Here is a 22,850-nt window from a genome sequence, read left to right as displayed (position 1 = left end):
GTTGTTCAGTCACTAAGTCATGTCCCATTCTTTGTGACTCCATGGACTGCAGCACGCCAGACTCCTCTGTCCTTCACTATCTCCAGGAGTTTACTCAAATTCATGTCCATTGAATCAATGATGCTATCTAACCATCTCATTCTCTGCCAACCTCCTTCTCCTTTTGCCTTCAATCTTTCCCAGCATCAGGGTCTTTTCCAGTGAGTCAGCTCTTCACATCAGGTGGCCAAAGTATTAGAGCTTCGGTATCAGTCCTTCCAATGAATATTCAGGGTTGATTTCCTTTAGGATTGACTGTTTTGATCGCCTTGCAGTTCAAGGGACTCTCAAGAGTCTTCTCCAGCACCACAATTTGAAAACATCAATTCTTCGGTGCTCAGCCTTCTATATGATCCAATTCTCACATCCCTACATGACTCCTGGAAAATCATAGCTTTGACTATATGGACCTTTGCCAGCAAAGTGATGTCTCTGCTTTTTAATACGCTGTCTAGGTTTGTCATAGCTTTCCTTCAATAAGAAAGAAAGACTAGGAAGAATGACAACTAAATTCTAAGAAACTGGATCTAGCTGGTGGAATTATAGCTGTTTTCTTTTTTTTTAATCAAATTTTTTTAATGTGGGCATAGTTTATCATTACCAAAAAAATGCACTAAACTTTAAAAAATTGAAAGAAAAAGAGGTGCTGAGGTGGGTAGTAATTTTAGATAAAATGATGACTTATACTTTACACTTTTAGTAAGAGAAAGGAAAATGACTCCTATGGTTTGGGGGCAGCTGGAGATATGGGATTGAAGTTTTGGGGAGCAGTCAGTACTTGACACTCTATTTTGTGAGCCATAGATGCTTCTGGCTGCTTGTGTAGTGACAGCTGCATTTCTACCGTGACTCTAACTGAGAACCATGGTTTCAGATTTTACAAGAACACCCTGGTTTCTGAGCTCTGTTTATTCTGCCTCATCCCTCGGTCCCCCCAGTTTAGGGGTAAGAGTGACTTCTTACCATTGCTACTCTCAGTCCCTCATTTGACTTCTCAGCTCTTCCGTTACCTGTGTACCAATTTTCCTGAATTAAATTCCTCTGCTTTCCTAGTTGGACCCTGACTAATACAATTCACTTGTATACCTAAGCTTGTGTATGTTGGGTCATGATATATAATACATTTCATACTGAGAGTAGTTGTTAAAACAGTTGGAAAGCCACAGTCTAGGAAAATAAATTTGAAAGCATGCCGTGGATAGTGCTGGGCTTATTTCTTCTGTTGGGTTTTGATGGCTATTACTGACCTGAAGAACATGAACTTGGAGACTTTTTTTTTTCTTTTAAAAAGAGAAAGTCTTGTGTAGTAGAAGGCATCCTGACTGGGAGTGAGGAGACCAAGATTCTAATCTCTGTAGGTGTCCATGAGCAGGCCATTCAATCCTAGGTTCTAGTATATTGTGCTGACTTTGTGCATGGAACCAGAGGTTCTGAGATTGGTGTGTATTTTTTAAACCAGGGACTACTGTAAGAAGTTTCAGTGTTAGCATGTCGACACCAGACATTGGTATATAGTTTATGACAGTTCATGTGACTAGTGATGTTAGCATTTGAAGGCTGTTTGAAAGAATAAAAGTGAAAGTCTCTTAGTCATATCTGACTCATTGCGACCCCCGTGGACTATATAGTCCATGGAATTCTCCAGGCCAGAGTACTGGAGTGGGTAGCCTTTCTCTTTTTCAGAGGATCTTCCCAACCCAGGGATTGAACTCAGGTCTCCCACATTGCATGTGGATTCTTTACCAGCTGAGCCACAAGGGAAGCCCAAGAATACTGGAGTGGGTAGCCTATCCCTTCTCCAGCGGATCTTCCTGACCCAGGAACTGAACTGGGGCCTTCTGCATTGCAGGTGGATTCTTTGTCAGCTGAGCTATCAGGGAAGCCCACTTTCAACATACTAACATTAAAAGAAATGAGAAACAGAAGGAGCAGAGAATACATCACCAAATTGGGTGTTTGACCAACATTCAGACTTAAACAGCACTGGGAAGTCCCGTGTCACAGCACATCTGGAGTCCCCATTAGGAAAGGGTCCCAAGCAGCATGTTTGCTCTGTAGTTGAGACTTCATTTGAAAGAATAGTCATTATTTATTAAATGATTAACATTAATATTTAATTAGCTAATATTAAATAATAATTACTAATGATTATTTAGACTATTAAATTATGTTTTCACTCTCTACTTTCCTCAACTGATGAGTAATTATTATGTTAGCATAAAATAATAGCTCAGCATTCTTAAGCTATCAGGAAAATAATCAACATTGATAGGGGCCATAGACCTGCAGAATATCAGGTAATGGTTGTTACAGTTATTAATGTAATTAAATAAATCACAGCATAAAATGAAGTGTCACTTAAAGACAAAAGTCCCCAATAGGTGGATATATTTTTCAAGCAGTTCGACAAAATATAGGTAAAGTGTGAAATGTCAGTGTCTTTAAGAGTCGGACACATTCCCAAACCCTAAGTATTAAACAAACAAAAAAATGTTATATATTATGATGTTCTTTTTATCAGCAAATCCCTTATTTTCTCCCATATTTATTTAAGGAAATAAATAAGAGAAGTATATTTAAGGATAGTCTATTATCAAAAGGTCACTAATAGTCAGCAACATAGTAAAATTCCAGCGGACATCACAATGTCCCTGATAAGATAAGCACTTGAATATGCACAATCCCAGACCAAGTGTGAGCACTGCCTTTATACCCAGCACTCATTGAAGTCATTGACTGTTCAGCTGACTTTATCTGAAGAGAAGATTAAAGCTTCCTGCCCAGTATTAAACCTTGCCCCATGTAGAATCGAGATGCTCACAATCGCTTCCCCAAACTTTTTATGCTTGTTTTATATATTCATCACTTTCTGGCTGATAAAACCATTGAAAACTAAAATAAAACCATATTGTTGTGGGATCTATTTTATCCCTACATGTGGAGAGACCAACTTTTTTTCTTTCTCCCCCAAAGCAGATTATTTATCTCAAGTTCTTTAAAGAGTCATCTAAGGCAATTTTAGTGGTGATTTCTGTTTTTGTATGTTCCTGGCTTATTTTCTACTCTTCTCTTGAATTTATATAGAACTTCAAGTATAGAAAAGTGACTGAAATAAGACAAGAGCAGATTGTGCTTTTGTGTACCGAACTTGAAGTAAGAATCTGGTGGGTGACGTAATTCAAGTCAAGCAGGAAAACGGTTGCACACAAATAAAAAGGCAGTCAATGGTAACTGAAAGGTTAAGTCCTGTAGCAGCTGAAGGTGGTCTAAGAATAAAAGACCGTAATAAAATCTAATAAAACAGTATATGAGGTGGATACAGCATATTCTGCTACCATGGCACTTGGTGGCGGGGCTAGGAGATGAGATACAGTGTCACCTTGGTACAGAAGCACATTATCACTCAGAGAAACACAGTACCCATCAAAGGGCACTGAGGACAGGGGCCTGCCAAGCAAAAGTTAAAATCTTTGAACAGTTTGTGACAATGACAAAATTTCAGATCCTGAATCTATGTTCTGATTCTTAATGTATAACTGCGCAATGTGTCAGATGTGTCAGAGCCTCAAAAACATGTTGAGGATGACATTTGTAAAATCCTGTCTTGTCTAGTCAGTATTATAAGATGGAGTATTATTGAGAAGATCCTTCAGGATGAAATTATCCTACTTTGGGCAGTTAGGATGCATTTGAACTTTCTAGAGAAATTTTTGAGTTCTGTTAAGTTTTTTATAAGGATAGACATGTTTGGACATATGAAATGTGCACACCTATTTTATAAAAGTTATGAAAAAAGATTAAATTATCCAATAAGTATTCTAGATCATTGATGTTGCTAGTACTTGTATATCAGTAATCCTTACCCGCTTTGCAAAAAATCCCTTTGAGGAGCTGATGAAATATATGGACTCCTTCCACAGAAAATACACATTAACATGAACACAGAATTTTGAACACAGCTTCAAGGGATTCTCAAATGTTCTGAAGATATTTAGATTCCACCTTTCCCCTACCCTGTAATGGGTTAGAGCCCTGTATTGACGACAAATTACTGGGCAATTTTTACATGAACAGCGCAGATCAGTCTGAGTCTGGAGTTTTACCAAGCTGGCTTAAAAATTCTGACTTCATTCTTTGGTCATCTCCAAGTTGTCTGATCACATTCCTCTTGCTGTTAAAAAAAGGGGCAGGAGGAAGAATAGATAGAGCATGATTTATGTATATGTATTCATAATACATGTATTCAGTATTAATGTATCAAGTGCATTATAAAATACAAAATAGAAGCTATAACAGTATGAGATTGAGATAATAAAAAAATATTTTTAAGTGAAAGTGAAAGTTGCTCAGTCGTGTCCAACTCTTTGCGACCCCATGGACTATACAGTCCATGGAATTCTCCAGGCAAGAATACTGCAGTGGGTAGCCTTTCTCTTCTCCAGGGGATCTTCCCAGCCCAGGGATCAAACCCAGGCCTCCCACTTTGCAGGTGGGTTTTCTACCAGCTGAACCATAAGGGAAGCCCAGCTTGCTACTCGTGAGTCTACCATCTAATCTCTTGTTAATATCTCAAGGCAAAATATATGCCTGGGTCAGAAGTCATCATTATTGATGGTTTAAAAAAAAGTGATGGCTAACCTATATTTAAATTTCAAGTAGTTTTGGATAACTGTGAATGTTTTTAACCTATTTCTTACCAGATCTCACTGGACTGCATTGTTCTCACTTCCCAATGTGGCTGGCGAAGAACCCTCAGAGGTTAAAGTGGCAGATTTGATCCTAACTTTCATCTGTCCTTGCATTATCAGATTTATCTCACTCTTCAATTTCTTTGAAGGAATCTTTTCTTTAAAAAATTTATTTATTTTTAGCTGTACTGTGTCTCTGTTGCTGCGCAAGCTTTTCTCTAGTTACCACGGGTGGGGGCTACTCTTCGTGGTGGTGAGCAGGCTTCTCCCTGTGGTGGCTTCTCTCCTTACAAAGGAAGGGTTCTAGGGCATGCTGGCTTCAGCAGTTGCAGCTCATGGACTCTGGAGTGCAAGCTCAGTAGTTGTGGCACATGGACTTAGTTGCTCTGAGGCATGTGGAATCTTCCTGGACCAGGGATACAGGCATTGACAGGTGGACTCCCAACCACTGGACCACTAGGGAAGACCTGAAGGAATCTTTTAAAGCCACTTGTTTTTCAAAGTGATTGGTTAAAACCGGATAACATAATCTGTGCGTGTGTGCGTGCGTGCTAAGTTGCTTCAGTTGTGTCTGACTCTTTGTGACCCTATGGACTACAGCCTGCCGGGCTCCTCTGTACATGGGGATCCTCCAGGCAAGAATACTGGAGTAGGTTGCCATGCCTTCCTCCAGGAGATCTTCCTGACCCAGAGATTCAACCCGTATCTCTTATGTATCCTGTATTGGCAGCTGAGTTCTTTGCCACTAGCACCAGCCCCAACATAATCTGTGGAAACTGTTAACTTCAGGCAATGTCAAGTCCTCAAAAGTGAAAGGACCAGAGGGAGCACCGCTGTTACCCTCTGCCTTGTGGGCCCTGCTCTTCTGTTAAGTGGTCTTCAGATACATTATTTGATTGGTATGTGACTGGTTTACTTGGAACCATGTAAAGTTGCCAGGGTAAATGAGTATAATATTTACAAAACTCTTTTTTCTTTTTCTCTTTTGGTCTTTACATTTTTTTAATCATTAAAGGAAAAAGAAATAAAATTTCTAATGTTCTTCCCAGATTGCTCACTCCACTTTGGAGAAGTCTATCTTAGGCAAATTACTTTTTGCCTCTCAGTTTCTTGATCTGTAAAATGGAGATAATATCACATATCTCATAGGGTTAAATGGATTAAATGGCATACATAAAGGTCTCTGCACAGACACCAGCGTATGTTTTAAAGCAGAAATAAAAGGGAGCTGCTATTATGATTATTACTACTCTGTTACACAATTGCCATGTATGTACTCATGTTATTCCTAGCCTAATTTAAAAACGAAACAAAACCTCCTCTCAATGCTGTTTATATGATAGCAAAAGCTGTATCTTCTCCTCACCTCCCACCTACTCCCACCACCCAAAACAAAACAAACTCTAAAACACATCAGCCTTTTCAGCTTGGAAAAATAACATATTCTGAACACTTAATAATCTTGTTCAATAACTAAGACCTGCTAAATTCTCTATAATTTTAATAATATAATTTTAATATATATCTCTCATCCTTTCATTCAACAGAAAATTTTTAAACAACATACAATGTCCTAGGCATCCGGCTAACTGTTGCAGTTTCAAAGATGAATAGAACTTGCTCTACACCCTCCAGGCACTAACTATCTACTGGAGGATACCAAACAAATAATTGCATCAAAGTGATAAGTGCTATCATGGTACAGACCGGTTGCTATGGGAGCAGAGGAGGACAAGCGGTTTCCTTTGCCTGGGGAGGGCAGAGAGGGTAAGGAGGACCCTTGGAAGGTATCTGGGCTGTAGCTGAGCTTTGCAGGATGTGCTTGGGGAACCTGCATTTCATTGAGAGTGAACTAATATATCCAGTCTGGCCCCTTAGTTGCCAGAAGGTCAACCAGGCTTCCTGAGCTCACATATTTTCAGGAGGTCAAGAAGGCTAGTAGAGATCTGTCCTTGCACAGCTGTGGCTGACATGCTAAGAGGTCTGAAATTCATCACAGAATGGATTGGGAATAGACAGAGGCTTTTGAGCTAGAGAATGGTATGATCACAAAGAGAAGGGGGGTGGTATTTTGGAAGACTGGCTGTGGAGAATCTAAATTTATTGACTGTTGATTAGAAAAAAGGAGAGGAGTGTTTATTTCTGTAATAAATCCACTTGCTAATTCTGAACTCTTCACTAAATTAAATGTCATCTGATTCACTTTGTCAAAGTTTAGTTTCCATTACTGTAGATGAAGTCCTTGCTCCCTAAATGGTCTTACTTGCTTCTGTTTGAAGCTAGACCACATTTCAGCCAGCATGAATAGTTTGCTGGATGAAACTTGAAGCTTCCTGACTTTGTGCATATATATATATAGAGAGAGAGGGTGTTGTAGCTAGATGTCAATTTTCAAACCCAGTGTCTACTCTATGCAGGATGTCAACCATGGCCGACTTACATAACAAGTGAACGTAGCCATACAGACATGAGAAAAATGACATCTCTCCCTTGATGTCAAACTAGAAAGAGAAAAGCAAGTTCAGAGAAGACATTATGACTCATCAAAGTCCAAAAGGAAAAGCTTCATGTGAACCTAGCATTCTGTGCAGCCTCCTGGAGTCCTTCTAGCCTCCAACCCTATTTGCTTTTGTGTGATTTTCTGCAAAACAAAATAATCCCATCATATTCCTCCTTAATATCAGTTGTTAAATTTTTCCTTCCTTTGGAGATGAAATTCATGCTATAGTTCTACAATCTTCTTTTCATGCTGAGTGAAAGGTGCTGCCTTTTCATTTCTCCTGAGTGTAGGCCTTATTTTATAAAATTCCTACTTGCTGCAGTGCAAGCTACAAACAAGACGATTCTTGAGAGTAAAGACTTGAAGGGAGAAGGTGGTGCTTTCTTAGACCAATGTGAAGGGGAAGGGAGATGCAATATCTATATTTAATCTCTGCTCCCAGTGATGGATTTTATTTTTCCATCCCCATCATTGTGCATATAATGCATAGATACCAATCCCTCCAAGTACTGCATCAAAATTTTACATGAACTGAAGAATATACACATATAACAAAAGGAGTGTTGTTTTCTTCTTTACTTTCCATCTGATAAAACACCAGAAGGAATGACCAGTCTCTTTGCTAGTATCTCACTAAGATGATGGTTCTCTCTTTGAAATTTGGGACGGCAGGTGAAAATGGATTCTTAAAAGGGATAAAGGGCACTTACTCACAAGGGAATTAAGATGAAGTCATCAATTTCTGAAAATTGGCATATAAGGTTGGCATGCCAGGGAAATGGATCACCGCCCCCCCCCCTTCCAGCCCAAATTAAAACCTTATATTACCTAATGTATTAAGCATCACCATTGGGTTAAAGCCCTTTTATAGACAACTAGGTTATCTGGCTATATTATTGGCTGAAATTTATTAGGCAATTGGAAGTTCTACTTTTACTACATTGCTAATTTTGTTTAAGATTTCTCACCTAGTTAATAGTTATACTGGCATAACCTCAGGCAGAAAAACAAGTTCTTACAATAGATTCTTCAGGGCATAATATATTCTACTTCTTTTATATGTGTTATCTTTTGTTGTCTTGAGTTTCACTTTGGGATAGATAGAAAATTATGAAGCTCAGGTTAACAAGCAAGTAGCAAAGCCTTAGAAAACTACAGGGTATGTGATCCTTGACACTCCCAGCCACCTGAAAATGGTGCCCTCGAGTATTCTTCCTCCACCAGCAGTGGACCAGCAACATAAACAATTCTTGCCATTTAATGACCCCATGCAGCATGCTGCAGCAGTGTTTGTTCCACAGCCTCATGCCTTCAACTTATCCACTGCACAATTTTAAGCACCCTAGAACTGTATTTCAGACCCAGTTGCTCAAATAGAGCCAATTCTGCAACAGTAAAATGGTGTTAAAATAGGATTTTACTCTAGGGGGGAGAAATCTTGAACCAAATAGTCACAGTGCACTTTGCATGACTAATTTAAACCATTACATTACAAAATAAGGACTATGTCATACTTTTAATAACACTACCATGTAGGAACAGTTTTAATGTTGAGTCAAGCACCTACATTCATCTGAGTCTAAAATAATAGGCCCCTGATTTAAAATCTCCTAACATTCTTTCACACTTCATAAAACAAAATAAAATTCTCTCAGCAAACGCTGACCTATTCATCCAGCCAAAGTACTGTATTTCAAGGAAAATGGGAAGGAGAGGTCTCAAACCCACCCAGCGCCAGCAGTTTGCTGTCTGCAACCGTAACTGGTCTTAAATGTGGGCTGGAGGCGAAGAGACTACGGACAGGAGAGAATAAGAGATTTATTACCTATCTTAAATCAAAAGCAGATTCCATGCTTAACTACCCCCTATCGCCCGCCCCCCCCCCCACGAGGTTGTTTTCCCTTTTTTTTTTTTTTTTTTTGGTATATATCTTACGGGAAGATGACAGGTGAGGGAAGGTTAAAGTGCTGGGTCTGGTCCACAGAGTCAACACAGGGGTTAGGGCGGGTTTGTTTATTTCTAAGGCGTTCAGCCTCTCAGCTGTTTTTCCCTCATTGGCATTTGGAAGCTTGCAGTCCTTTAGAGAAGAGACAGATTTGGCAGGAATGTTCTTTGTGCCCGCCTTCCTTTTTACGGGGGAGAAAAGGGACAGATTTATAATTACAGCCTTAGGTGGGGGGCGGGGTAGGGGAGAAAAAGTTTCGGGCAGCACGTCGATGCCTGTTTGTTTTTCTTTTTCATGGTCAACACTGTGTTACAAACAGCTTGGGTGCCCCTTGGAGCCTTCCCCCCCGTCCCCTCCCTTTACCTCCGCAGGCTTGCTCTGGCAGGCAGAGGCATAGTTAAATTCCAGCACCTTCTTCCCATACCCCTAAACTACTACGCGCTATTACTACGGCAGCCCTCCCTTTCACTTAGCCTCCTCCGCTTCCCAGGCTCCCGGGAGGAGGCCGGCAGGGGCCCCGGAAGACTGCCGGGGAAGGATAACGGACGCCCAACTCCCTCCATCAGGGCTTGGGGCTTTCAGCGTCCTGCGCAGTTTTTCTGCTCCAGGCACAAACACGGCCAGAGAGCCGGCGCCTTGCAGACACACACACATCCACGCATACTGTAGAGCTGTCTCGATCCACATTCTTGCACACCGCCCCCTCCTCCCTCCCAGAGCTCCGGGAGTCGCCGAGCGGGGCGAGTGACAGGCGCTTCCCACCAACCCGCGCCCGGGCGGGCAGGGAGGAGCGGCGCGCTGGGCCAACTGCCGCGCGTCTTCCGGCGCCCGCGGAGGCGGTGAGGGTGGGACGCGGGGCGGAGCCGGAGTTTAGGAAGAGGAGGGGATGGCTGTCATCAATGAAGTCATATTCATAATCTAGTCCTCTCTCCCTCTGTTTCTGTACTCTGGGTGACTCAGAGAGGGAAGAGATTCAGCCAGCACACTCCTCGCGAGCAAGGTAAATATAACTTACAACTCCTTTCTCCTCTTTCCCCTCCCTCCGGCCTCCGGGCTGCAGCCGCCGCACAAACCCCTCCGGCACCGCGCCGCCTTCGCGGGGGATTATTCATTATTAACCTAATTATTATTTATTGTGCATGCACGGAGACCAAAACAAACAGGCGGGCCAACCGCCACAGCAACAACAACAAAAAAAGCCCGCCTCCTATCCCGCGGGCCTCAGGTGGAATGCTCTTAACGACAGCTCCCGGGCGGCAGTGGGAGAAACGCGAAAGTTTCAACCGACGCTTGCTGTTCTAATAATAATAGTAATAATTACTACTTCAAGGAGGCAAGGGGAGGAAAATCCCAACAAACCACAGCCTTGACCCTAGGTAGGCAATCAGTGATGCGCTGCCAACGGAAGGTTGCAACACACACACACACACACACACACACACACACACACACACACACACACACACACACACACACACACACTCGGCAAGGTTGCAATCCCCTCATTCCCTTAAAAGCTAGGGTTGGGGGGAGGAGGTGGCAGGAGGATCGGAAAGAGTATGGAAACGCTACGGTTCTACCAGAGCAGTCCTCCCCGGAAGAGTTGGTAGGGGAGCGGGAGGAGAGGGCGAGGAGCCCGGGCTGGTTGCTGGGCGCCAACGAACGCGGCTGCCACCAGCTTCCCCGGGACTTGTTTAAAGGGCTCCGGCTGCGGAGAAGACAGCTGGTCGCGGTGGGAGAAGCCGGAGCTGGCTCGCCGAGGCGGTGGCAGCCACCGCCGCGGGGCCGCTGCGTGCGGAATCGGAGGTGTCACCTCCACTTTGCGAGCAGGGATGGGTACGCTGACCGGTAGGCAGGCCTTTAGGCAAAGGGGCTGCCAGGGGTCTGCACCCAGGCACTGCGGACGACCCTGCCCCTGGTACCTGGTGGCCGCGCGGGCTCGGGTGTTGAAGTTCGGGGTGTCCAGCCCCGGCCACACTGCTGGGAGGGAGGAAAAGAGGGAGGAGGTCCTGAAGAAGGAGATCGGAGGTGCCCACTGGGCTGTTATCCTGCCCTCCGCCTTCTCGGGTTTGTTTTCTTTTGCTCGGCATCTTCCCCTAGCTTGGGCTGCCGGAACCCCGGGCGTGGGTCGCCGGCGATTATCCGGATGCTAGGGGAGCACCCGGGCCGGGGAGGCCATGATCCGGATAATCCTCTCTGCCTGACTGTCACAAACAGGACCCGCACGCACCCTGTGCTGTGGCGTTCGCTGTAGAAGGGAAGGGCTGGCGCCGGGAGGTGGGGATGGGGGGGCGAATGGGGAGGCTGGTGAGGGCAGGAGGCGGGGAGACCGGGAGGGAGCCAGCCCCCAGAGATGACACGCACCCCTTCCTTCTTGTTCCCTGCTTTCGAGTTTGCTTTATTCCCATCCCAACCTGGTTTACTCCCTCCTCTGCTTTCCCCCTCCATCTCGCCGTGTTCCCTCCTCCCGTTTGCGTTGCAAAACACGGCCATGCCATCTGCAAAGGTGTCGCGATGCACTTCCCCAAATAACCAGTCCGGCGCGCCAGCCCCTAGTCACCCTCCGTCTGCGGGCGCACATCAAGTGGGGCGCCCTGGATGCCCTGCACCAGGCCTCGCAGCCTGGGCGCAGTAGCACCGCGCGGGGCGGGGCGCAGCAGTGCGGGCTCCAGGGGGACAACCGCTCCTGGGTCCGGACACTCGGACCGGTTTCCGGCACACGCGGGGAAATCGCCTCCCGCCAGTGTCTGCCCCCGCCTCCACTGCCTGGATTGCATTATTATTTTTATCCCAGTTGCAGTTTGCAGCCGATCCTGGTGAGCCCGGGGCTGGCCGGACTGCAGGGGGGGTGGGGGGTGGGGGGTGGGGTGGGTGGCGGGTGGAGGGAAGTTGGACGTGGATCAGGCAGGAAAAAAAAAGTTTGGCAGGGAGACTAAGGAAGGAGGGAGGGTGGGAGGGGGCGGCGAGCTCCCGCAGCTCGCGTCTCCGCGCTCTCGGGGCCGGCGCGAGTGTGTCTGCGCGTGAGTGTGAGTGTGTGTTGTGCGCTCTGGGGCCGGTGCGTTCGCAAGCAGCGGCGCGGGCAGCTGCTCCTGCTTGTGCCCTGCCCGGGAGCCGCGGGAGGACAAGGCGAGGTTTGGTGGTGGAGGAGTGGTGGGGGTGGCGTGTGCGTGTGGCTGTGAGTGTGCGCGCGCGAGCAGCGGAGAATCAGGAAGTCACAGCAGCGAAGCGCACACAGACATGTTTGATCGCCGTGACATGACGCGCGCGAGGGAGGAAGCAGCAGCGGCTGCGGGGGCCGGGCCGCGGGCTCCAGCGCCGGCCTAGGGCTTGGGCGGGGAGACCGGCTCCGGGCCGCGGGCAGGGCCGCCACAGCAGGCTAAGCGAGCCCCGCGCCTCTTTTTGTTCCGTGTCCCCCAGGTAAGGAGCCTGAGCTGCCGCCGCCCGCCGGGTGCGGAGCTTTCCAGTTCTTTCCCTCCCGGCCCCCTCCAGTCTCCCGGTCAGGCTTTCTTGCAAAGTCAGGCGGGCGGGGGAAGCCGGCTCCTAGCCCTCCGATCGATCGCGTGGAAAACTTTCCAGCGGGAGGCACCGCGAGGGGAAGAAGGCCTTGCTGGCTGCTGTCCCTTGTCAGTTCTTTCTCCTTTGGGTCCGGAGAGTGGAGTCGCTGTGCCCCGGGGCTGTTGCACATTCAAACTTCAGGCCTAAACGTGCCTCCAGCTTTCGCCGGATTTACTCCAGAAATTAAATATTCAAAGTCGTCCGCTAGGTCCTGCCAGGCGTTTGGGTTTTTGAAGAGCAGAAGGCAGGCATGGGAGTCGAGGTGGGTGGGGGTGTTGTGCAGAATCCATTCCTTCTTTAATGTCTGCAGCGGGTGTTATGTAATTTTAGTAGCACACGGGTGCAAAGCCCATACAGGGCTTCTCCCCTCCTTTGTTTATATAACTTTTGGGAGAGTTTTGCAAGGTCCCCCCCCCTTTCCTTTTTCTTCTTTCCGTTCTCAACCTAATGGAGCTTGATGCATTTGAAAAAGTAAAGCGACCTGGGTCAGTATATTATTGAGAGGTGCTATCCTTAATCTCCTGGTTATTATGCAGACTGTGTTCCTAACTGTGTGTGTTGTTAGAGCATAAGGAAGACATCAAGGATATACGTTTGTCTACTGCACTGAGTGGTTATTTTTAACGTCTCTGTATCATCAGTAGCAGTTAAAATTTCAACTTCCATTTCAAAGGACTTTTAAATTTACACCTGGATGTGCCATGCTTGTTGGAAGAGAATGCTTGTAGGGACAGAAAGATTGTTGTTTTCGTTACTCAATGGAAGAAAATTTCTATCTAACCGTGTAAGTTAAGACTTAGAAACCTCTGAGAAACCTCTCAGAAACCTCTGAGAACTGTACTGAAACAAAAGCCATGCCCAGTGTTGCTTGTGTGTATATACTTACATTGGCACATTCAAATGTTTCAGTATTATTTTATTTGCAGGACCACTGCCCCAGGCTTGTTTGCTTATACTAGACAAGCTAGGCTTCTAGCTTACCTCTAGCTTTCTGGTGGATTGTTAAGAGGTGTGGCAGGTTTGAATCCAAGTTGGTGAATTGTTATGCAAATAAAACACACTTTTTTCTCTTTTAGGAATCTAATTGCCCTTTTATTCTCCTAGACATTTTTTTTTTTTTCTCTTAAAGCTCCCTAACAACTTGAATGTTTGCTGGTGGGAAGAGATTTGGAGATACCCATTAGATACATATTTATAGATGTGACTTGAAGTAGAAAAGCAAAACTGTATACAGCCACTCCTCTACCTTGTTGGGGGCATTAAAGAGAAAAGTCATATTGGTGAAGAACATTGTAAAATAAATCAGAGGAGTTTGGGGTATCTGAACCCTTAAAAAATTGGCAGAGGTGAGAGGGTGCCTCCTTCCATGAAGCTTTTTTCTCCTGAGTGACATCAGTTACATCCCAACTCGGGGACTAGCTGCTCTGTGGGATTTCACAGAAGATATTCACCGCCAGAGTGTGTTCAAAGCAGCCTTAGATCTTTTCTTTTGTTCGGTTTTTTTAAGTGGTTTTTGAGCATTTCTCCTCAAGTTTCTTAAAAAGTGCTTTGACCAACACCTGAGACTTGGAATTGACAAAAAAAAAAACCCAAAAATGCCTTTGCTTCTGTTACATTGTTAATGTTTGGATTCTGTTTAGAATATTTCTGGGGCTATAACTAGAAAGGAACACTTTGGCAAAGAAATAATTATTTAAAACTTTTTTCTTTGATGAAGTTTAAGATAACATAAAAGCACATCTCATGCTTTTCTCAGAGATCATTGTGGTACCCTTTATATTCCGGTAATATTTTGACATTTCATTTTAAGGGCTTATTATGTTTTGAAACAAGACCATGAAAGAGAAGACTTTCATATATTATAAAAGCGGTGCCATCCTCCAGTGTTTTCATGTTGAGTTTTTTTTTTTTTTTTCCTTTAGAAGTCTTCCTTTGTAAACAAGGCCTTTGTCAAACTCCCCTAGGTCAGCAGCTTTTTGATACTCCAGAGAAATAATAAATCACTGTTTATGACATCTTGACATGGTGCCATGAGAAATGAATTTTCACAAATATAATGCTAAGGAGTGTTTCCCTACACTAGCATATTGAGATTGGTCAGACCTGGTTTAGTCACTGAAAGTTTTGATTTTCACTGTTTCTGGTCAGGATGATTTTAGAGAAGTCAGGGACAATTTGTTGCTTAACACGAGTGGCCTTAGAAACTTTATATAAATGAGTCACTTTTCTCTTCTGCAGTATTTCTGGTGAACAGATGAAAAAATTTCCCTAATGTGAAAAGCCATTTTTCGGGAGCTGCTTCTGATTTTTTTCCTGTCCATTTTTTTCTATAAAAGAATGATCATCTCAATTGCTCCTTTTTCTTAAACATATTCTATAGGTGATTTTGAACAACAGTGGATGCTGAATTTTCTGTCACCTTTGGAAGTGTTTGTTTATGGAACTTTAATCTCTAGCCAGTTAATAAAGTCATGGATCATTCTATGAGTAGTTGAAAATAGAAAATACAGGTGGTGGCAAGTTATTTGGTAGAGTATTTAGGAAGGCCTGGAGTGTTTACTTTTTCTACATAGAAAGTCATGACTATACCAGAGAATATAAAAGTCTTAGAACTTATCTCTGCCAGAGTCATTATGAAGCATAGCATATTTATTTGCCTAAAAGATATTTATCACCAAGTTAAGTGGGATCTTGCAACCAGGGTTTGGAAAATTTTACAACTTTATTACTGTTTATTTTTACTTTTCCCCTTCATATTAATATAGCCCTTTTCTTTGAAAATGTACAGACATATTAGAAATTTTAAAGATACAGTCAAAGATACTTGAATACTTATACTTAGCAAAACATATAGCACAGCTGATGAAATTCAGAAGCTACATAGCTGAATTTTTTGATTGTTGGATATAAACATTATTTAATTTTAATTATGAGAGAACAAGTCATTAATTCACTCATTTAGAGTGATGCTTTAGATATGAAATACAGGATTTTTGACTGAAATATTAACATAAGTGGTGGCCTTCTGGGCTTCATTATACATTATTATGTAACTGAAGCCTGCTATGAATTGTGATGTTTTATTAGATATGAGACTTTCAGAACATTCAAGCAGTTATCATCAGGAAATATGCCTGTAGAATTTTATACCTTTAAAAATAACACAGTATTCTATGTAGTGTTAGGTGTGTAAGCATCAGTCTTCCACCTATATATCATTTACCTCTCTGCAAGCACTAATATTTTAAAAATGTTTTAGAAACTGACCCAATTTAAATATGGGGTGACCCTTTTGTAGATTGATGAATGAAGTTGATAGAAGTTGAAATAGATTTGAGGTTTAAAAACTATTAAATAATAAGTCCCCTCTCCTTTTGTCATTTTGTTTAAACTGAATTCAGAATTGGGGGATTAAAATTACTTAAAAATAGAAAAAAAAAACCCTGTGACCAGAAAACATTGGGGCATGTTATTTTACAGGTGAACAGAAGTCCAAGGGAAATTCTATATCAGTTTATGTTAGGATTGTGTTTTCTTGTTTAGGATAACTGTATATTTCTTTACCTACTTGAGACTGTATTGTCCAGTTTTTACCATCCTACCAGGAGTTAAGTCATTGAACTTGAAACTTTAATGTCCATGAGGAAAGCTGGGCAAGTAATAACATTGCAAATATTTGCAACTGTTTGGCAGTTTTCTGTTGTGCTGTATTGCTACATGTACTAAAATGCTGTTAAGCAAAGTCTATAATTCCATAAAAAATGAATGATCTACAACTGAGAATTTATGTCTTTTAAAGAACGTGCCTGAACATGTATGAATAATGAATTGTAAACCGCACAGATCACGTGATACAGGGAGAGATCTGGGTGAGCTCTCTTGAGTCCACAGGGCAGATATTCTTCATGATGGGGTAGGATTGTGGCCGGAGGAGGCCAGGGGTGAGGGTGCTGGGAGCTGATCATCTGAGATCGGAAGAAAGTCCTGAGATCACAGGCACCGAGGCTAAAAAAACTGTGAGAAGACCAAGGTACCAGTTTTGACCTGCTTGCCCAGAGCAAGAGGTTCCAGTTGGAAGAATTTTCAAAAGATAAAGTTGGAAAAGGTAGAAAGACTTGCTTTCCAGGGGAAAGCATGAATTTTTTATCCGGCATGGGTTGGAGTCTTCTCTCAGAAGTTTGGAGTAAGGGAATTCATGAACAAAAAAGTAGAGTTATCTATCAGATTGTGAATTCAAGTTGAGGGTGGAAATTGAAACCTTTAGAAGGATCTGCGTGATGATGTACATTTTTCTGCGATAGCTCACAAAGTGTTTTCATATGGAATATTTTATTTGCTTCATATCAAAATTGAGATTGTAGCTGCTATTACACCTGTTTTGTAAAGAGAATTTGAAATTCAGAGGTCAAATAAACTACTCTGTGATTTATTTTTTTAATAGCATTAATTATTAACACTGTAAATGGCCATTATTCATTTTAACTGCAATGAACTTGAAGGGTTTGTGCTTGAATTTCTGTTGCTGCTGTGAAAGTTGGGCATATCAAAGCTAGTCTGTCACGTAACCGGGTTTCGTTCAGCACATAATGGTCAAGTTTTACTGCTCAGTCATCATGCACCATGTCAACCAGAAAAAGTGTTTAAAATATATACGTGTTTAGTGTATAAATAAAATTATCTTAGCTAACAGAGAAGGAAGTGGCTATCGTTGATTCTTATCGTCATTCCAGATGAGGTTGCCTTGCAAAGGGAACCTAGGAAGGATGAGTGTGTGTATGTACACAAATTAGATTTCAGGAGTGTCATGCTTTGCTACTAGCTCTTTGGTTTGTCTGTTTGGGTTTTGACCAGTTGCCTAGTAGTTTGGGTTGTGCTGAATTTGAGAAGTGATAGTTATCTGTGATTACCTGTGATTACCTATGGACACAAGTTTGGGGGTTAGGTGCTCTCTGCTGGAGGGCTTTGTTGTTGAGGGGCTTCTAGTACTTTGGGTTTTCTCATAAACACCCTGCTTCAAAGAATGTTTCCTTTGTGGAAACATTGACTGTCCTCACCGAAGAGATCATCGAATTGCATCACAGGTAGATGCTTCCGAGAAGGCAGCTCATGGTATGTCCAGGGTGGTAGAGTTAAGAGCCCAGCTCTTGTTGAGGCAGCGCCTGGGGCTCATGGGGCTGTAATTAGCCCTTGAAGTTGGTTGTTCTCTCTTGTCCTGCACAGATCTGCCCTGGGGCCCCTGCCAGTTCTGACTCCGGGCAAGGACGGTCCCAGGGCTTTTTATTCCAAGTAAGGGCGGCAGCTCGCATCCTAATTTGTCCCCTTGACTCAACGATGAGGAGTTCACAGAAGCCCAGAAAACACAGCACACTTTTCACCCAACCACTTTTTAAAACCTCCTCAACTTTGAATGGTAAACTGACTTTGAATGGAATGACGACGAGAAAGCTGTTTTCCGAGCTGCTCTAGAGTTTCGGGCCAGCCGCGTAGAATACTCACTCTAAGCCCAGTGTGGTTTTTATCTGTGGCACAAATCATATCATGCACTGTTTAAAGTTGCACGTCTCAGGCCAAGAAGCATGAGGGCTTTGGGGATATTTCACCACCTATCCAGACAGCCTTGGCCTGTAAAAACAAAACTTCAGGTCGGTTTATTTCTTTTATCTTCCTCGCTATTTTTACCAACTCTGCTCACCCATCAAGAACAGCAGCACTTGTGTTCCAGCTCCAGGGAAGTTGTTACTTCTTGTGGGGGGATTATCAATTCATTTGTAGAGAAAGCTACAGAGAAAACAAGAAATCCTTCAGGGTTGGGGGAGATGGTCTGAATCAGCAAACATACTTAAAAAGAACTCTTATCTTAACTCTCTCCTGAGCCTTATCATTCTCCATAACAGTCAAAAAAACTTTTAAAAGAGTGATTTTTAGGGTAGTGAACTGGGCTTAACTTTTATTTCTAATATTCCTCCTTTGGCCCTTGCCCATATGTCTTTCTGTAAACACAGCAGTGATAAAGGTCTGCTGGAGAGTCCACGTTCCCCCACGCTTCCTTATTGTGTTTGGCAAACAGTTATTTAAGAAGCATTGTCTAGTCAAGGTGGCTCTGTTTCCCCAAACTTTTTCTGTGACTAGAAAACCACCGTTTCTAGTAAACACATGTTTATTATCTCTTTCAAGCCCTCACTGAAACACCACCTTATCCTTGAAGCCTCCCTTAATTCCCTTCTCTTGCTTCTGCCCTCTGAGATGTAAGTCCGTGACTGCAGTGGTCACTCCAGCTCAACTCCTTCCGGTCTTTCAGGAGCTTGCGTGTTTGTTTGTTTGTTTGTTTTCTCACTGCTATATATAGATAAGTCTCGTTTCTTGTACATCCTTCGTGCCTTGTGCCCAGGGAAAGAGTCAGGACATTTGAGAACAGATCAGTAAAACAGGTCTTCTGGTTCTTTGATTAAATATCACCATCCTCTTAAGTTCATAATGTTGTCTCTGCCTCATATTCTTTCAAGGGCTTTTCTTCACTTCTGTGTCCCTTCGTACATTGACATGCGATCACAGCCACACCGTAATCCCATGGCGACACCTCCCCTTGTCTCCATCTTTGTTTCTGCACCCTGCGCATCTGCGCAACCTGAGTGACAGCTCTCCACGCTGGTGGACGGCCTGGCTTGCCTGATGTCACCCTGACTTGGTAATGGGCCCGGAGTCAAGAGATAAAGTCACTCACAGATGGGACTTTGGGCAAGCTCTGTGGTCCCTTTGTGCTCTCCTGTTTTAAACGGGGACATGACAAGAGGTGTCCTCAAGTCCAGTCACTAAAATGATTCAGCCCTTAGGGGTGTGTTGTTAACTATTACTGCAGGCATAGGGGTCTTTCAGCTGATTGGAGTAAACCACAAAGGTAGATGTTTTGTCGCTGGTTGTCTTGGTTGGACTGGTGACCCTTAAAATTCCATGAAGTTGAACTCCTTTTAATATGCAGATGGGTGTGCCCAGGGGCTTTGGGCTTTCTGCAAAGGGGAGAGGAAGGAGGTTCGGGCAGAGGGAAGATGTCTGCGGTGGTTGGAGTTGTGGGAAGCACCAACGACTTTTATTTTTAAAAGCACACACTCCACGGTTGTAAAGGCAGGGTCAGGACGAAAAAAGACAGGGTGTACTGCTGAAAAATTCTTGGCTAAGAACACAGCGGCCTGGCCCCCAGGGAGTGCTGGTGTGAGGTAGAGGGAAGCGTTGTAGGGAGGATGGAGGCAGGGGTGGCGCTGGCAATGCCAGTGTACGGCCCTGTCTGTGTGTTTTACCTCCTCACACACACACATTTTCTTCATTATGTTGGCCACGTAATTGTGGAACAGGTCGTTCTTTTTGGTAACTATGTAAAACTCACCCCCTCCCCCTCCAACAACAGATAAAAATAGATTTTGAGTGTTAACTTTGTGGAGAGACCAAGAGCTCCTGCCCCATCAAGGTGACCAGAGCTATAGCCTCTCCCCCATCCATCCTGCCCCCAACCCCACCATCACCACCCCATCTACCTCACTTCATCAGTGCTTGGAAGAAAGAAGAAAAGGCTTTGGATTTCTGGGCAGAGGGGGCAGGAGGATGGGTGAGGGAGAAGATGGCCCGACCAGTACTGGATTTTCAACGTAACCACAGGGACTTAGCAATGACCTGCACCTCTGCTCAAGACTCGCCCCTCTTGTAATCTACACCACCAAGTTGTTTTACGCTATGAGAAAGTCTGATTATGTCTCGGAGCTGTATCATGGAGTTGCCATCAGAAACGACGAGGAAGGAAACGGAGGCGAGGACGGTGTCCTCGTCTCTGAAAGGTGCTCCTCTTTGGTGCCCTTGGGTGATGGTGGAACAGCACGAATCCCAGGTCCTGCTGGGGAGGGTCACTGATGAGTGCCCCCACACAGAAGATTGGAGGAATCAGGAGATGCCGCAAGTCATGGATTGGCAGATGCAGGGAGCCTTAAGATGCTCCAATTCCAAGCTCCGAGGAAACTGAGAAACCCCAGAAGAAAGGCACTTTGCCCGGGACCCTGAGGGTTGGTGGCGGCCCTGAGATTGGCAGACAGGAACCTAAGTCTCTGGGCTCCCAGTCAGAAGCCAGAGAGTCACATTCAAGTTGTGCAATAGTCCAGATCCCTTAGCTGGGCGGCATGAGGCACATTTGCTTATTTGTTACACTATGCTGTTCCTCTGAGCTAACTTCTTGTGTGTGTGCTCACCTACGCTATTTCACGGACACATGCGTTAAGGGCATGCTTCTAAAGATTTTTGTCTTAAGAAAAAGTTTCCCATGTGACATGTTAACATTCCTCTGTATACCCATACTTTTCTACTTCCCGTCTGGTGTGTTTTCCCCTAAGAAGTTTTTAGTGGTTTCCTATAACAAAAAATGAGGAGCATTTTTATGGGACTGTATAATTAATGACAACCTTTTATGAGATTCCCAGGTGAAAATCATTATATACGCAGAAAATCGTTAGATATAAAAATATAAAACATGAAAAGTAGGACTACCAGGCTGACTGAGCATTTGTATCTTCATTGTTCAAACTTGTGGTGTCTTACCATCATAGCCACTGAAGCCAGTTTCAAGGTAAACCATAACAGGAAGTAAGCAATTTCCTTTTATTCACTAAAAATAAAGGGGTTTATTAGTTTGCTGATATACATGAAAGAACATTTAAACTTGGAGTACCCCTGAATTGACGTCAGCTTCCTAAATTTAAAATGCTGACTGAACATGTGTGTGTGTATGTGTGTGTGTGTGTGTGTGTGTGTGTGTATGTGAGGGGGTGGAATGCCAAAAAAAAGGTTACTTCTGCCTGCTTTGTTAATCACAAAGAAAAAATAATAACATTTGGCTCCCTAGTGAATTCAAGGCTATAATTCACCATCCAAGCTTCCCTGTTGTTTTAGAAACCGCTTGAACTGGGTTCTCTTAGTCCCCCCTTGTATCAGCAAAACAGTATGAGTGATCCCTTACTCGAAATCATTCCAAAGCAGCCTTTCATCGCTTCCTGTTTTAGCCCTAATTCATTTATCAGATTGGCCCAAATTCTTGCCTCCACTCTTAAGATTTCTTTGTTTGAGCATACCTTGAACACTGATTGCTCTCCTAATTTTTTATTTTTTAATAATTGAATCTATTAATAGTTTGTCAGTGCAGTTTTGTCTACAGTTCATTCAGTTTGTTTTTTACTCCACACTGGTTGGACATGCTGGGGAAATAGGAGCAAGGAAGAGCAAGTCCTTACCCTCATGGCCCTCACATTCTAGATTCCTCGAAAGGTGACGGTAGTTGGCTAAGAATGGAAGTAGTGTGTGTGTGTGATTTCTCTGTGGACAGAGCCCTGCTGTGGGTGCCCAAGCCCCTATGGTCTAATTTTAACCCTACCACTAGTCCATGGGCACACAAATCCATTTAGGACTTTGTGAGTTCGGCATCAGAATTTTGTGCATACAGATGTGTGTCCCAGGTGACATAATAAATCATTATGACTATCCTGAGATCATTCTGGATCATGGAGACATCAGAATTCAGAAAACAGCTTATTTAGTCATTTTGGCTCATATCCAAGAGTCAGTCCTACCCACCCCATGAGGCAGTTCTCCAGTAGGGATGCCAGGAAGTCTTGGTGCATAGGAGATGGTATATTGCTTTGCTGGAGAACCGAAATGTCTACACCTCATCAATGTGTGGAAATCCAGGAGTCATAGATGACTTCTTCTGTGACTCTTGGACCCCACAGAGGGCTGGGATATACATGCGGCCTTCTATCCATTAACTTGTGGGAGGACCACATGTTAACCTGTCCCTCCTATTCATTTCTGCTGCAGTGGAGGAGGCAGGGGCGGGGAATAACGCTCAGTAAAAGTAACTGCTTGTTGTGCCAGACGCAGAGCTGTGGTTTTACGTGTACCATTGCATTTTAGTCTCAGTGCGTAATTGTATACGTGGATATTTGAACCCATATTTGTCCGACTCCCATAACCTCTGCTTTTCCCATGATTGGCAATTCCCTTTCATTCTCACTTTATGGAATTGTACTTTTCCCCTCTTTTGACTATCTAGAATTCTCTGAGAAGTTTGAATGCCCATTGTCTTACGCAAGTG

At 43.7% G+C, this 22,850-nt stretch overlaps 2 protein-coding genes and 1 long non-coding RNA gene across 43 annotated transcripts in view; 1 reads left to right on the top strand and 2 right to left on the bottom strand.

Moving 5' to 3' along the window:
* LOC145511268 (uncharacterized) overlaps positions 1 to 22,850 on the bottom strand; it is a 106,238-nt gene that overhangs the window by 16,042 nt on the left and 67,346 nt on the right. The gene's annotated exons all lie outside the window — the stretch shown is intronic.
* Positions 2,388 to 11,378, bottom strand: LOC145511250 (uncharacterized). 2 transcript variants are annotated; one of them, XR_014057694.1, is made up of 4 exons: positions 10,188 to 10,283; positions 9,163 to 9,353; positions 8,956 to 9,020; positions 2,388 to 4,210 (listed from the first exon to the last, which is right to left on the bottom strand). XR_014057694.1 is itself a non-coding variant. In XM_081504154.1 (4 exons), exons 1-3 carry the CDS (start codon positions 11,260 to 11,262, stop codon positions 8,995 to 8,997), a joined length of 336 nt encoding a protein of 111 aa, XP_081360280.1. In that variant the 5' UTR covers positions 11,263 to 11,378; the 3' UTR covers positions 2,388 to 4,210; positions 8,956 to 8,994. The 2 variants fall into 2 exon arrangements, 1 of the variants encoding a protein (XP_081360280.1); XM_081504154.1 differs by lacking the exon at positions 10,188 to 10,283 and adding an exon at positions 11,095 to 11,378 and having other exon boundaries at positions 9,163 to 9,304.
* Positions 10,005 to 22,850, top strand: part of SMARCA2 (SWI/SNF related BAF chromatin remodeling complex subunit ATPase 2) — a 189,352-nt gene continuing 176,506 nt past the window's right edge. For 16 of the 40 annotated variants that reach the window (XM_081502976.1, XM_081502968.1, XM_081502889.1 and 13 more), the window contains exon 1: positions 10,005 to 10,172. The gene's annotated coding sequence lies outside the window, so the exon portion shown is untranslated. Of the gene's footprint in view, positions 10,549 to 11,737; positions 11,989 to 12,220; positions 12,304 to 12,399; positions 12,590 to 22,241; positions 22,675 to 22,850 lie in introns of those variants that run through there. The other 24 variants (XM_081502973.1, XM_081502894.1, XM_081502797.1 and 21 more) reach the window with 8 other exon arrangements.

Source organism: Giraffa tippelskirchi, chromosome 1 (assembly GCF_054371585.1).
Source record: "Giraffa tippelskirchi isolate mGirTip1 chromosome 1, T2T-mGirTip1v1.2.pri, whole genome shotgun sequence".
Classification (NCBI taxonomy): Eukaryota; Metazoa; Chordata; class Mammalia; order Artiodactyla; family Giraffidae; genus Giraffa; species Giraffa tippelskirchi.
This window is presented reverse-complemented; position numbering and strand designations above follow the sequence as displayed.

Bases quoted from the DNA above. Each gene is read 5' to 3' on its own strand.
- LOC145511250 (XM_081504154.1), bottom strand. From the start codon at position 11,262: ATGCCGAGCAAAAGAAAACAAACCCGAGAAGGCGGAGGGCAGGATAAC. The intron at 9,305-11,094 runs GTACCAGGGGCA...TCTTCTCTAAAG, and splicing joins CGAGCCCGCGCGGCCACCAG to GACTGCAAGCTTCCAAATGC. The intron at 9,021-9,162 runs GTAAGATATATA...TCCTGTCCGTAG, and splicing joins CCCTCACCTGTCATCTTCCC to TCTCTTCGCCTCCAGCCCAC.